Genomic DNA, 15,014 nt, shown 5'->3' with positions numbered 1-15,014 from the left:
TTTTTCTCAAGTATGGGAAAGAGAATATTTGGAATTAAACAGGTTGCTTTTACAAGGGAAGTATAAAACACACAAGTGAGCTTTGCATGTGTTGAGACTGATTTGAAATATAAGAACTAGAAGAAAGAGAGCAAGGTTACAAGTTTCAATTAATAAAAGGACTCTACTCAAAAACAAAATCAAAAAAACACCACACCAACAAGAGCTGCAATAGAAATAGGGTGCATTTTCAACATTGCCAGCCTGCAGCATTCAAAATCCAAAAATCAAATCTCAGAAATGATTTGAGATTAGCTTCAAGACCATTATCATAATGATAATGAAAATATAAACCAGGGGCTCTTCTCATTTATCTTGTATATTAGGAACCCTTCATGTGCATTTGGATTGCTTTCTCATGGTATCTCCTGCTACCTGAGAAATTTATCATTTGAGAACTGACTCCTATGCAACACAAAGATCACAAGAAATGGCACATTAGGGGAAATACCAGCTACATCAACATTTCCATTGAAATAATGAGTTGATAAAATTGAAATTTACAAATTTCTCCTAATTGAAATATTCATTTAATCTCGATTAACTCAAAAAAAGAAGTATTAATTTAATTCAAGAGCTATCTCACACACTGCACAACTAATCCAGGGGAACATCTATCTGTTCCTGAATTCTTAGAGTGAGAAAAAGGCCACTGACTCATCAGCTAATTGTTCAGTAGGTATAACAGGCAGATGACAGCTTGAAACATGCCAGTGTGAGATGCTTGAGGAAATTCCATCAGTCTTGAGACTCCTGCAAAGAGCTGGCCAGTCAGAGAAGCTTATTACTTCATGATCTTTCCACTTTTCCAGGCCTTTCTTCAAAAATGAAGGTTCCCTGAATAACTCATCACCTTTGCTGGTTTTAGCCTAACTTGCAAAGCACCTTCCGTTTAGAGTTCTCTGGTCACACTTTAATGTGATATATTTTTACAGCTGACAACTTCTGAAAATCTTGAGTTTAAATTGAGAGATCCTCAAAATCACTAGCCAATTCAGAAAATTTTGGCCTAGGGGTACAAGTCAATTTCATCATCATAATCCTGAGCTACCTGCAAACTAGGTAACCCGAACTCTCAGATGAGTGTCACCACTAAAAATTGCCCTACATGCTGATGGGGTAGAGAGCAACTAGTTCAAAGCATCAGGATAAGCTGATATCATACTTCTGAAAAGCAGCACAAACACACCCTGGTTTGTATGGATTTCTGACTCCACTCATGCACAGCATGTGTTATATTTGCAAATCATCATGCTTTGAGTCTCTCAAGTTAATACTGAAAAGTCATGGTATGTGCACTAGGAGATAAAAATGAAAAGTAATACAAGCAAATGTCAAGCACAAGATCTATGCAGAGAGCCTTTACCTTTGTAGAGCCAAGCATCTGACCATTTATATAAGCTGACACAATGCAGTTCTTCTTCGCTTCCTTAGCAACTGTCACTGTGAGATGGTGCCACTGGCCAGTGACCAGCAGCTTGCCACAGCCAAACTGGACTTGTCCTGGAAATGGAGAGGAATTTAGGACCTCACCCTCAGGCTCCATGACATCTGTAACAGCAAAAATAGGGGGCAGTCAACAGAAAGTCTCTCTCACATTCCCCTGCCTCTGGAACACAACTATCGAATGTGACATGAAGAACAAGTCTTTCTGGGTATAGAATGACTTGGTGCGATCCTGTTCAATGTCTTTAAAACATTCCCTGAACATCTATTATCAGGACCTGAGACCTGCACAACTCTCAATATCCCTCCAGCATACAATGTGCCATATTCCCAAATAATACCTGCTAGCTGCCTCAATGCTGCAAAACTGGACTGAACCAGGATAAAGACAACATGTTCTCTAAGAAGAGGTATCAGGGTATTCATTGAGCTAGCTGACACAGAAACAAAATACCTAGTGAGTTCATGAGATTATAAAACTCTGTACATTAATTTGTAGTTTTTATTAAAAAAAGGCAAGCTGGGATTTTTAACATCTTCTATGGGAATCGGAGCACTCACAATGTCAGCTGTGCTTGAAAAATCCCAGCTACTATTCACACTCTGTTCCCAACCTCCTCTGCAGTACCTACTGTATTCAACAAGGAGAAAGGGATAAATCTCAACAATGAAAACAGACTGGCTTGATAGAAAACATTCTAAAAGTGAGGAGAGGAAATAAGATGTTTGATTATGAAGCTAGATCACTCCCAAACTTGGTCCTACTCTCCAAACCTGCCTACTGCCACACAGAACAGGCAGGAATGAGCTGGTTCAAGTGAAGTCCCCACAACTGCACACAGCCATATAACCGACACTCAGAAGTTTTTCTTAGAAAATCTGTAAGTTTTGTCATATATTCCAGGCCACAAAATAATTCTCAATGCCTACAGCAAACTTGAAACTGCAATATGACCAAGAAATACAAACACAACAGGCTGTCAGAAGAAAACTGAAGACGTTAAAAGTCTTATTAATGTCCTGGGTACTTATAAGAAGAGGAATTTATTAATGAAAAATTCCAGATAATCAGAGGACACAGGAACTGCAGCCAGACTGAGAAGAGCCTTACCGAGCAGCTGGAATTCCACTTCTTCTGTAGAAATTACCAAAGAAAGGTCCTGCGGGACGAAGCTTACTGAAAAGCAGACAAATTCTTGCTCTGTTCTTGACATGTGCCTCACAACCGTGAGGAAACGGAGTGGGTGACTGTTGTGCACCAAACCAAACTTGCTAACTAGAAACCAGCAGGAGAGTGTCAGGCCACTTGAGGGAGGGAACATTCTGGTGCCTGTAGACAGAAAACAAAAAGTCAGTAAGGAAGTCGGTTTCCCTGCGCAGACATTAGCAAACTGCTTCCTTATTTCATTTGTAGCCCAAAGCATGTAAGAACCAGCATTAGAATGTGAGGTTATATTTCTGTTCTGTTCTATTAGATTTCACTACCTATCTTCAATATCATAGAGACCACACATATGAGTGTGTGCACAGATATAAATGACCTAAAATTGACTGATGAGAAATGACTACTAGATCTCTATGACACAGAGTTCATCAATTGGGATGCGCTGAACCAGAAACAAGTCTTTTCAAAGTTCACATAATTCAGGAAGCAAGAATTACAGCCATTTCCCAGTTCATCCAATAGAGGATTTTGATCTATAGCAGAATCCTATTTCATATTAAGTGACAGTTTCTATTCCTTCTGTGGGAAATTACCCTAAAATCTGGTGGCTCTTACTTGTTAAGACTGTTTTCTTAGCAGCCTGCTTTAAATTAGTATTTCTAATGTTAATGCTAATGCACTACACTATTAAGTTGCATTTGACGTTGCATTTTGGTGAGCAGTCTGAGTTATACAGCTTAGAGCTGGACTTGGACATAGAGACAGAAGTGTATTGAAATACATAGCTTATTTGCTGCTATTCTTTACAGATGCTGAATGCTTTCAGTGGGGCTGAAAAGTCAGTGCCTTCCGGAAGCTTCAGTTGAGTCAAAGTGTTTACCCATGCCAATTCCTCCTGAGACAGATTGCTCTGCACTGGGTCCCATGACAGTGGCCAAGGTAGGGAGGTATAAACACCTACAAAAAAACGAGCAAGCACACATTCATCAAAAAGGTTAAATCAACCCTCAGTGTCACCAGTGACTTAATACTGCAGAATCATGATAGCAAGGCAGAGCCTAGTCTATCAGCAATAAGACAATAACAAAATAGGTTGGCAACATTGCTGCAAGGAAGGCAGCAATGGGGCACAAGGATTGATTAAGATGGAGAGAGAAGTGATCGGCTGCTGTTTCTAGAATAAAGACTCAGAGACTGCAGAGCAGGTAAAGAAAAAAGCAAAGCAGCAATACCCGTATCCTTCCATGGACATGTCAAACTCCACAAACGATGGAGCCAAAGAAGTGCTGCGAAGCTGGAAGTTTCGAGGTGACGACATGGAGATGAGACTCATTGCAGTCCGGAGTGCCAATGCAGATCCCTTAGACACCCAAGAAGAGCTGCTGACGGACACAACTGTCTGAGGATCAGTTTTATTGTCCACCATGTCCTCTTCTGAACCTACAAGATCAACATAGTGCCTAACCAGATGGGTGTCTGCAATACTTTTTTCGACCAGAGGCTTTGTCTGTATTCAATTCATCACTGCTAAGAACTGCATGCTCTTCAAGTAACACATCCTCAGCAACCCACAGAAATCCTCAGCAATACACAGAAATATTGCACTGAAGGAATTTCAAAATGGAAGGCTGGCAGGAGACATGAGCTTACAGAAGTGATAGCCATGTTTTCTCCTCCCATATCTGGCAGCTCCAAACTTCACCTCTAGTAAAAAAGTTCCTAACGCACTGGCTCCATTTTTCTTATATACAGACCATTCAATTCTGCCATAACAGAGCAGTTACAACTAACATGTGGAACTGGATCTCAAGAATGACTGCAAAGAATATAAGACCCAAATTTGTACTATGCTGTATCTGGTGTTTCATAGGCATCAGAACAGTTTAAGCACCAAATACTACTACTGTAGCCTTTCACCTGCAAAATATGTTAGAACAGAGAAAGACTTGGATGGAAAATGGCCTGTATAAACTAGGCAGACTACTAGGATACCCTAGGGATTACAAAAAGCAGTGCTCTTTATTCACATCTTTATTCTATTTCTAGCTATAAACCACAGGGAAAACATTCTGCAAACCGAGGAGATGCTCCCCTTGGTTTGTGGAATATGATTAGTATTTTTATACATCACTTCCATGTCTGATCCAGAAAAGTCCGAGTCTATATCAGCATCTGGCTTGAGTACATGTATTATAATTTGAACCCTGCTGGTCATTATATCAGCTCTCAGTGTTGGTCAAGTACCACCCAACCTGGGCAATACCCAGTCTAAAACATCCAGGCATACTCCACCTTCATTGTGACTGTCTTGGAGCAACCTACTCCAACTCCTTCCTGTCATTACAGACACATCTATAACCCTGTCACTGCATCAGCAACAGGCTCTTCATTGTGTGCTTACCTTCATTCCAAGCTGGATTAGCTGAATCACTCCTCTGACATGAAAGGACCTTGGTTTTGTTTGTGTTGGGCCTGGAAGGTAGTGGTGGAGAACCTCCCAACCAAAGAAATTCCCTAACATAAAAAAAAAACCAACAAACCAAAACAAACAAACAAACAAAAAAACACAACAACAAAAAAGGAAAACAATCAAGCCAGACACTTTGGAGTCATAGTAACCATGCAAATACAGATGAGCCCTCTGGAGACCAATCTTCTTACCGGATACCAAGTTTTAAAGACATCCTAAAACAGAAGGAATGTTTTCCATTGTATCATCACAAATATTTGTTTTGCTTTACACTTCCCCTTTTAAGGTCTTCCTACTGAAAAAAAAATGTTTATTTTCTTCAGCAATACTTTTGAATATTACTAATATTTCAGAGAAAAATCTATGGTTTGTTTTGGGTTTTTTTAAGAAATTCTGTTCTATTTTTGAGTAAAAGAAGACCAAACTTCCACTGCATATCCAATTTCATCTGCATGCTAATCTCTGTCAGATAGTCTAGGTAATCTCATGCCTAACATTTGTTAGCATTAAAGAAAGTACACCCTCGAAGTAGAAACAACAGAGACTGAGAAACAAGATTACATTTTCTATTTGTGCATCTTTCATTGTCATGGATCTCAGCTAAGAGAAAGTCACTTTTACTCTTCAGGAAACAAACTTCTCCATATGAACACCAGGAAAGAATAACCCTAGTTTTGCAATTAGTTAATTAATGACCATTCATAAATAGCTTTACAATCCCAGCAGAGAAGATGCAGCAGATCACTACAGACTCACACCATCTTCAGTAAGTCATTCCCTACACATATCCTGTGATCAAGATGTAAGTAGCATTAACTGAGACTTGAAACAAAGGCTGTGTCTTGCTGAATTAGAGTACTACACAAAGTATCTAATTACTACACACACTTTGCAAAAAATTTGTACCACTAAAGCAAATTGGTTCCATTAGATACAATCTGATACCTTAACACATCTGGCTCAATAGCCTGTGATGCAAGTTTCTCAAACACTCTAGTGAGGGGCAGATGCAGTGGATGACTCTCACTGCGGAAGGCATCCTGACAGGAAGTTATGATGGCACTCAGCAAGCCAGATCCACACATCACCTGGCGGCTCTTCTCTGACTTCACCAGGGACTGGATATGATCAACCACAGCACACTGGATTTCCTGTGAAAGCTGAAATGGACAAAGAAATTAAATCAGTGGGATGGAACTAAAACTGTACATGGTGACTAATTTTTTTTTTTTTGAATTGTCAAATCTCTGTTTAAAAATCTGGCCCAGAAAAGAAGCCTCTAAGGCCAGAGGCTAAAGTGCAACTGCATGGCTGTTCTATAAAGCTCCACACTTTGAACAGTGTGTATATATCCATCTGAGTAGCTGCTCAGCCATCCACAGCTGAGTTTTCCTGCCACAACACTGGCAGTGAAGGAAGAGAGCAATCAGCTGTCATTCAAAAGAAGGAACCACCACCAAGGGCAGGGTATTAGGCATAAGCTCCAAGACCAACACAGTAACTCAGCATATATTTAACATTAACCTCATGAAGAGTCATACTGACATGATCTACACTTAGTTCTAAAAGCACTGTTCTTAAACATAACTGTATCTTGCAATGCCATGAAACACTCACTTAATTTTAAACATTTCTCTACAAGTTTTGCTGAACTGCAGCTTTACTCTATTGCTTCTTAATGGTCTTAAAGAAGTATCTCAATTCTCATAAACTATCTTTACAGCAATTTGTTCCCAATTAGGAATGGAGTCTACCCCATTAACCTAACAAGATTTCACACAAAAATTACTGTGCATCACATATTTAAACACAAATCTTACAAAGACAAACTGTTCCCTACCCCCGGGAGCTCTTCAGCTTTTTGATGTCTGATGGGCAAGTTTTCTGGATAGGTTTTCTTCTCTCTGAATGACTTTTCATTCCCAGTGACACAAGTTTTGCTGTGCATTTCCTTCCATATAAAAATCATCCACCAGACTGAACTACACTATTCTTCAGAGACACTCACTGTTACAGTGTATCACAACCTCACTCATGACTTTTGGGTTCTTTTAATTACTATTTTACTCCATTTTTGACTGGATAGGAAAGTAGATATATAAAACCATGAGAAAACAAAGAAGGACGCAGGTTTTGACTACATGAACCTACTGGTTTACTTCAAAATAAATCCAATAAAAGCATAATGGCATACAAAAAAATTGATTGTTTTCATTAGCTTAGCAGCTTTGTCAATACCAGTACTGCCTTGTTTTGAATAAAATGTGTTGCTTTCATGGACCTTAGTTCCAGTAAAATGAGATTTTAATGGAAATATTAATGGTGGCCAAGAAACCAGGTTGTATGTTTCTATATGCATGGATTGATTTTCCTAACACATATAACTTGCACCATGAATCAGGATATTGAAGGTGCAGTTAGAATGTAGTTGGGCTCACAGCTCTGCCTCAGATTAGTTAAGGGCAAAATGTCACCTAGCAATTTGCCCAGTCTGCTTAAGTAGTTCCCAGATTCTTGCTCCTAAGAGCCCATAGTTTCAAGACTTGGCATCTGAATTTAATTACCCATTATTATTCTTCAAAATGATTATGTTACATTCAAGATGTGCAAAAACATTGAACCTTTGGCAGTGTGGGTTCACTGCAAAAGGATGTTAATTTCCTTAGGTTTAAGAATGATACAGCAATAATTCTGTGTGCAATTGCAAAAAGCAAACTTACTTTTCAATCTCAGAGCACCTCTTACTTGAAATAGAACATCAGAATTAACTTTCTAACATATCACAGAGATTTAGTTTTACTAATGTAGAAAGCAAGACATCAAAAGTAGCACTTTCAAAAAGTTGAGTGACCTAGAATTTTAAAGTCATGCTTTCAAAAGAAAGTGTACACATCCATCAGCTTAAAACCCATTGCCTGTAGAGTTTGAGTTGCTTCTGAAAATCATCCGTACAATTTTTTTCCCTTAATGTTATGAAAAATAAAGAATTAATACATGTATGACTCCTCAAATTCCTGATGCACAGTTCCCAGCTGCCAGCACGTTCCCATTCTATTACAATATTTTGCAGATTAACTGTCACCCACTGACCTTAACAAGTAAAACTTAATTAGCTGACAGTTTATATAACTGGGTTTTAAGAAGTTGCAGAATAACTTGTGTTCGCGCATTCTTTACAAGTAGACAGGGAAGAAAGCACTATGAACTGTGTGAAGTGTTTCTACTTAAATGCACCACATAAATGTTATCACCTCCATCAGGCTTTTCACAGTTCCCCTTGGTACAGCTCCTGTGTAAGAGAAGCTACCGAGCTTTCCTCCCACCAGGGCTACTATTGCCTTCTAGAGAAAATACACTAGCAAGTCTTGACCATTTGAAGCCAAGCATCAAAATCTCTTTGTAATGTTAAGAAACCTTTTGCTAATTCTGGTGGCCTGACAGACCTCTTGCTCACCAAATTACATTCAGTTGCAGTGTTTTTTTTCCCCACAGTATTAGCAGAATGCAGTGTCTCCTAATTTTTCTAAGCTACTGTGCAGTGCTATAATACAATGTTCAACAGACACCTGAGAGAAAGGCAAAGCTGTCACTGTGTGCCACATTATAAAAGATATCATTACATGATCTTTGGTATAGTTAGCAATAGATTTTTGGCAGACCTCCTGTCTCTTCAATCCAGGGTATGTTACCAAGATTTTAGTGTACTGTCTTCTTTTTAAGGAGAAAGTGAACAGCAAGAGAAACAGGACAAATGAAAGGGCAGGCTGTGGGGTTGGAACCACAGGAAGAAAATTGCTTGGTCTGTATAAACAGTGAAAGCTTCAGAAGTTGGGCTGATCAATGAACAAACAAACTTCTTACTAAAAGCCCAAAAATAACCTTGGAAAAGAACATGTAGACAGGCTGTGCATTTTCTTTAAAAAAAAATGTTGTGCTGTAATCAGGCTCAGCAAAGAAAATCCCCCAGGAGACAAGGCTGGAGGAAAGCCTGCAGAGAAGTGCTCAGGGGAAAGAACTGACCTTCAGCCACCAGTGCAGGCTAAAGGATCCACCTGCCAGGGTGTTTCTAGTCCCCTTCCTCCTGCCAGAGTTCTGTTCTATTCTCCTTTCCTTTCTCCCAAAGCCTTGGCTACACAACACAAAGGGAGATGAAGTTCTGGCCAAATACCTGAAGAATTTCCTTGTGCAGATAATGCAGTGCAGTAATTTAGGAATTCACTGTGATATTAACAGTTACATTAGCAGTGACATTAGTAATATAAATCTAAAGGCAGACATCTCAAATGTTCTGTGGGCCATATGTAACTATGTCGGAGACCTTTTCAGTTTAGAAAGAATTTACATTTTTAAGAAGCTCAAATACTTGGAAAGTGTTATGCTGTTAACATCTACAGTGAAACAACTAGTTTAGGCTAAATTTAACATAGGGATAAAGGTCTTTTAAAAAGGTGCAAAGTCCTTATTGATGCACAATGTTTTACAACAGTGAATATGACAGCAGTTCATCATAGGAGAGACATGGATAAAAATAGAGAGTACAAATCCAGCTGTGGAAGCAATAATATTTTTAAATAAAAATATAGGTAATTTACATAATTAATTATGTACGGATTTTTTTTTTGTCTGTACTCACAAGAAACATACCAGAATGATGACACAGAACTGAATCATGGTTTGAGTCTTAAAAGTCATAGTTCCAAATGCCAGACAAGGATGAGAGATGTCTGAGGGGAAATTTCTTTCTTTTTGAGGTAGAAAACCCCCTGTGAATACCCTGAGCCACATTTAAAATGGATGTTAACCTGTCTCACTTTACTTAGTTTTTGAAACATGTGACAATGCCATCTTTCATCACTGAACAGGCAGCATATTAATAAAAGGGAAATCCACCTTGTACTTGGTCAAGCTGTATACAGTCTGATAGGAACTGGCTTAGTACCAGTCCCATGCATGAACAGTATCTTCTAAATACAATTTACTGACTCAAAGACTGTCTCTTAGGGAGTTTTAAGGCTTTAAAGCAAATTTACATACCCATATGACATTCAAATGATTTTTTATCATACCTAGGAATGTCAGTCATATACTACCACAAATGTATTCTCCTCAGTTTTTAATTGTCATTCTAGATAGTCAGAAGAAATGGCTGAAGTGTAAGACCACCTGGTTTACTGTCTGTTGCTGTTTTTTCTATGCTGACAGGCTCAACATTGCTTATGCTTGTTACTCCTTGAGTCTGACAAAGGTCACTGAGAAGCTGCAAATTTGACAGGAAATTAATATTATCTCTGAGGGTCAGAATGAAAGTAGCTTAATTTTACTGAGTTCAATTAATGTTTCTGTAAAGCAGTGCTTCCTTGTTGGCATTTCTGTGAAAGCAAAGGATTTGCAGATGACCCGAACTGATTTCAAAGATTTTTCCAGATTACTTCTAAATACCTGGTCTTAAAAGATCTATCACAACACTAAATCAAGCAGATAAGAGATGAATTACTGTCTGTTCTTGACTATTGCTCCTAAGAAGTGTACTATTTGACTTAGTCTTAAAACTCAGAGCAAGAAGCCCCTTCAGATTTTTGAACGAAAGTCTGCAGTAAAAAAGCTTAATCCACAAAGAAATTATTTAATCTCTCATATATTTGTCAAACACTGTTGCACTAAAACTAAAACTAAAGAATAGTACCAGTACCCTGTTTGGGACAGAATATATCTATTAAAGATAAATTCCTTCAGTTATTATCCCTCTACCAAGTAGGTCCTTTTCACTAACCATTAAGGTCCACCTTTTGCATCAGATCTTGCCTGTCTCACATGTTCCTAGCAGCATCTCATTGCACAAGGGTTCAAGCAGTGGTATATGTTATGATTAAGGGTACTAAAGTCTGCCTTTTTGTGTCACTAACTGGCAGCACCAGTGAGCTGCCCAAGCTATGGGACATGAGTTTCCATTCATTCTCTCAACCACTTTTAAATAGAATTATCTAGAAAAGTTCTGTTTTTCCTACATCCCTTTTGTGAGTCATTTAATGAAAAACTCTTCAGGACATGTGTTAACTCCTAGACACAGTCTGATTCAAGGCCCCGCATAACAGTGGTCCCATTTTACCTAAGGCAATCCTATTCACAACAGCAATACTAAACAAACACTATCAGTAATAATTTCTTGTTGACCAAGAGAAAAGGAGTAAGAAAGGAAGAAAAGATGAACGCACTTAAATATATAACTGAAATTGCAGGGACTTGTGCTCTAGTCCTTCATATTTTTAAGAATACTGCCATCTACTGAGGGACGGAGAGGCTTTCTCTCTCATAGAGCTCAGCCCTAGAGCCAACTCCGATCGTTTCTTGATGACACTCTCTCATCCAATTAACCATTCTACTTGTTTTTCAGAAATTAATTACTGTAATTAACAAAATCTCACTAGCTGATGGCTTGGTTCTGCTACACAGAGTTGGGATGTGCCAGCAGTTAGTTGCATTCCCACCTTCCATAACTCTGGATGAACAATCTGGTTTTATTTCAATCCCTCCATATGTACTTTAGCTGTATTCGGACCAGATAGCAGATACAATATAGGCAATATGCTTGTTCAGAGTGGCTTTGTGTATGGAAGGTTTGACAAAGCAAAGCAGATTCTAAGCTGCATTGAAAGTTTATGGACCATTAGGCCTAAAGAGCAGACTTTTCTGCTAGCTAGGTCTATTAGCAATATTTTAAACAATTTTCAAGGGACTTCTACACTTGCACATTTGCAGTAAGTATTCTGGGACCAAGATCATGCACTGCATAAAACAGGTATAGAAACACTTAGTCTAACTGATAGCCAAGAGCCTTTGTTGTTCTTGTATCTGTTGTCTCAGTGAAATTTGCAGTTTCTCCTGCCAGTGTTCTAGGTAAATTTGAGTACTTCCACACCTGCAAAGTAATTCCTGGAAATGAAACTACAGAAAAGTAGCAGATACTGTTTAGACGACACTTTGGTATGTTCAGACTCACCTGAGAGTGTCCTTCTTTGTACAGCTTTGGCAGCAACCTCACCATAACACAGACAGCACCTGGATGTACAATGGCACAGTCTCCCATTTCTCCCCTAAAGGAAAAAGACACATAAGACTTATCATAATTATAACTAAAAACAGCAAAGGGTGTCCAACAACTTTCTTGTGGAGTACAGCATTAAATCCTCCCAACAGTAACCAGGCTTAGCGTTTGAGACTAAGCAAACAATACAGATGACCTGGAACAGCTGGAAGCTTCCTTAGAGTAACAAACACAGGACGTAACCTGCCCATGAGCTCACACCTGCACATTCAAAGATGTGCAGCAGCCTCTTGAAACAAACTTTGCCTTTGAAGGCACTTACAGTACAGAAAACAGACAACCAAAGGGATCTCCCTGGTGCATCAGCCCAGAGTTAGTGTTATATTTTCTATTTTCAAGCAGTTTGTAACTTTGGACAGACAATAACTTCAATACTTTCAAACCATAATAGCAATAAGCACAGGTGAGAGAGCCTTGACAAAATCAGTATACCACTCTTCCCTTCCAGCACCAGAATCTGCCTAAAGTAATAAAAGGAATTTAAACATCTGTGCTTCCCCAGCAGTTTTCATTTTTGCCACATATCACCTTTGTACATTCAGGCATGGGAAGGAACTGAGGCATCCAAGTTACCACAGAGATCTGCTTATCCCATGACGCAGTCTAGAGGTCAGATATACCTCAAAGATGAAGCCACAGCATAGCAGTAAGTCAAGTTTAGACACTGCAGGCTTATGTTCAGTGTATCATCAGCCATTCTGGGTGCACCTCTAAACTGGAGTTGTGATGTGCACTGTCAGAAAAAACTGTCCCAAATACATCTCATGAGAAAAGCAAAGGCAACATCTAACAGCTGTACTTTAACTGGAAAAAAAAAAAAAACACAAAAAAAACCAAAACAATATGCTTTATGGACCATATAAAACAAAGGGTACAAGTAAGACTGAGCATAAAAAATAACCGCCAAACTTTTACAAGGGACCTAAAGGAGGGTAAAGAGGTTGTAATTAACATGTTAGCCATTTCCAAAAAAGGCTCATGTAATATATCAGGGCAGCAAGTAATGTGTAGCATACTGCCACACAGTGACAAATAATTCTTACTGCACCCTCAAGAAATACTTTCACAGAAATTGTTCATCTGCAGTATTTTCTGTGGAATGAATCAAAATCATATCTGGTATAAATACTTACTGCAGTGGCTCCAGTGTGGACACATAGACCTGTACTTGACGTGAATGTGGGTGAGTTTTTAAATGTCAAACAAGAAAAAAGTACATGCTGAAAATACGCTCTCCTCCCATCTCCCCCACCTTTAAAGAGAAAAATCCAGACCCAACAGAATCAATAGAATCGAAATTTCAGTCTGTTTTCTGCTGCAGCTGTGCTCCCTAGAGCAAGTTCATTTTTAGCCTAAGCTGATGTATTCAAGGACTTCCCAAACTTTTGATTTAAATCAAACTTCCATCTCTAGCACTGTAAAAATACATTGCCAGGCAGTGTGTCCAGTTCTCCTAGGACACAGCAGTCTTCCAGAAGACCTGGGCACTGAAGAAATACGGTTTTTTCCGAACCTCAAAATCTTCCTTCATACAGAGAAATATAATGTGTAGTAAAGGTAAAATGTAAGCTAACAAAATGTGAGTATCAGAAGACAGTAATAGGAAGTGATCTTGTAAAAATAAATAAAATCACAAAATGGTTAAGACATTGCCATTTCTAAAATTAGATGTTTTCTTATTTCTGAGCACTGCCTGGCAGGTTTAGCATTCTCCAGGGCTGTTAAGAAGGAAGAACAAAGAAGGAAAATCCAGAGGTACTGAACTATACCTCAGCTTCCTCGCCAGCACTGCACACTTGCTCCCCTCTAAGAATATTATATAATCCTTATCTCCAGTCTTCTCTGTGGTTTTCCAAGAGGCCCTCATTTTCTGGCTTATCTTTGTACAAAAGCTGTCTTCATGTACCAACTCCCCAATCTTGCAAATATCCCATCTCTCCCACTTCTGCCTCAAACCTATCCAGCCAGCCCCATGATTCCACTCCATCTACCCCACCAATATCATGGTGTGAATCCCAAACCCATTTTGCACTGGGTTTTTACTACTTAAAAATAAGACAAATAAGAGGGACAAAATGAGATGTTGCAAAGAACCTGAAGAGCCATTAGTGCAGTGAGTCTGTGGTAACAGCAGCTGCAGCAGCCATTCTGCTAGGGTGGGCATGAAGAGGGGCTTCTTTCCCAAAGAGATATCAGCCTCAGTCAACATAGCTTGCAGCAAGGTATCTCTAATCACCAGGAGCAAAAGGAAAAATAGAGACCCCACCTGTCACAGAAAGTATTTCAAACGTTAATGCAGGAGCAGGAACACAGAGGGCTGTTTTTCATTGGGAATGAAAGGGTCGATTCCCCTGTGGCTCAGCAGCTTACAGCATGATTGACCACAGGACAGTGTAAGGGGCTAGAATATTGTCCAGTTAAAATGCTGATTTTCCTGTGTCTTAGTCATAGGCTCTCGTGAGATCATTTCCTTTCCCTCTCTTTGAGGATGTAAAATACATGTTGCAGGATGGGGCATCACAGGCCACCTACACTGACTGCTCTCAAGTTCCTATTTCAAGCTGAAGCCTTCTTCAGGAGGAAATGTGAGCATGGAGTACAGCTAAGAGGAAGCTGCATCAGGGGAACCACAGGCTTGCAGAAACTCTGGGAACATGATTTCTTATTTTTATTTTCAGAAAATTTACTTCTGGAAAAAGATACAGGCTGTGGGACCTAAAGATTGACAGCTTGCTGGTACATGTTCCCCTGCTGTGTTTGCATAGACTTCTGGACACTCTCCAGCCATCTCT

General features: G+C 39.2%; 1 protein-coding gene across 1 annotated transcript in view; it reads right to left on the bottom strand.

Moving 5' to 3' along the window:
• The window catches only part of WDFY4 (WDFY family member 4), a 147,571-nt gene that overhangs the window by 105,187 nt on the left and 27,370 nt on the right, over positions 1-15,014 (bottom strand). Inside the window, exons 14-20 of the mRNA XM_026851430.1 lie at positions 12,118-12,211; positions 6,066-6,280; positions 5,052-5,164; positions 3,883-4,090; positions 3,531-3,607; positions 2,597-2,815; positions 1,406-1,590 (exon numbers count right to left, since the gene is read on the bottom strand). Coding sequence (XP_026707231.1) covers positions 1,406-1,590; positions 2,597-2,815; positions 3,531-3,607; positions 3,883-4,090; positions 5,052-5,164; positions 6,066-6,280; positions 12,118-12,211 — 1,111 coding nt within the window. The remainder of the gene's footprint in view (positions 1-1,405; positions 1,591-2,596; positions 2,816-3,530; positions 3,608-3,882; positions 4,091-5,051; positions 5,165-6,065; positions 6,281-12,117; positions 12,212-15,014) is intronic.

This window comes from Athene cunicularia, assembly GCF_003259725.1.
Source record: "Athene cunicularia isolate RWA chromosome 6 unlocalized genomic scaffold, athCun1 chr6_part1, whole genome shotgun sequence".
NCBI lineage: Eukaryota > Metazoa > Chordata > Aves > Strigiformes > Strigidae > Athene > Athene cunicularia.
This window is presented reverse-complemented; position numbering and strand designations above follow the sequence as displayed.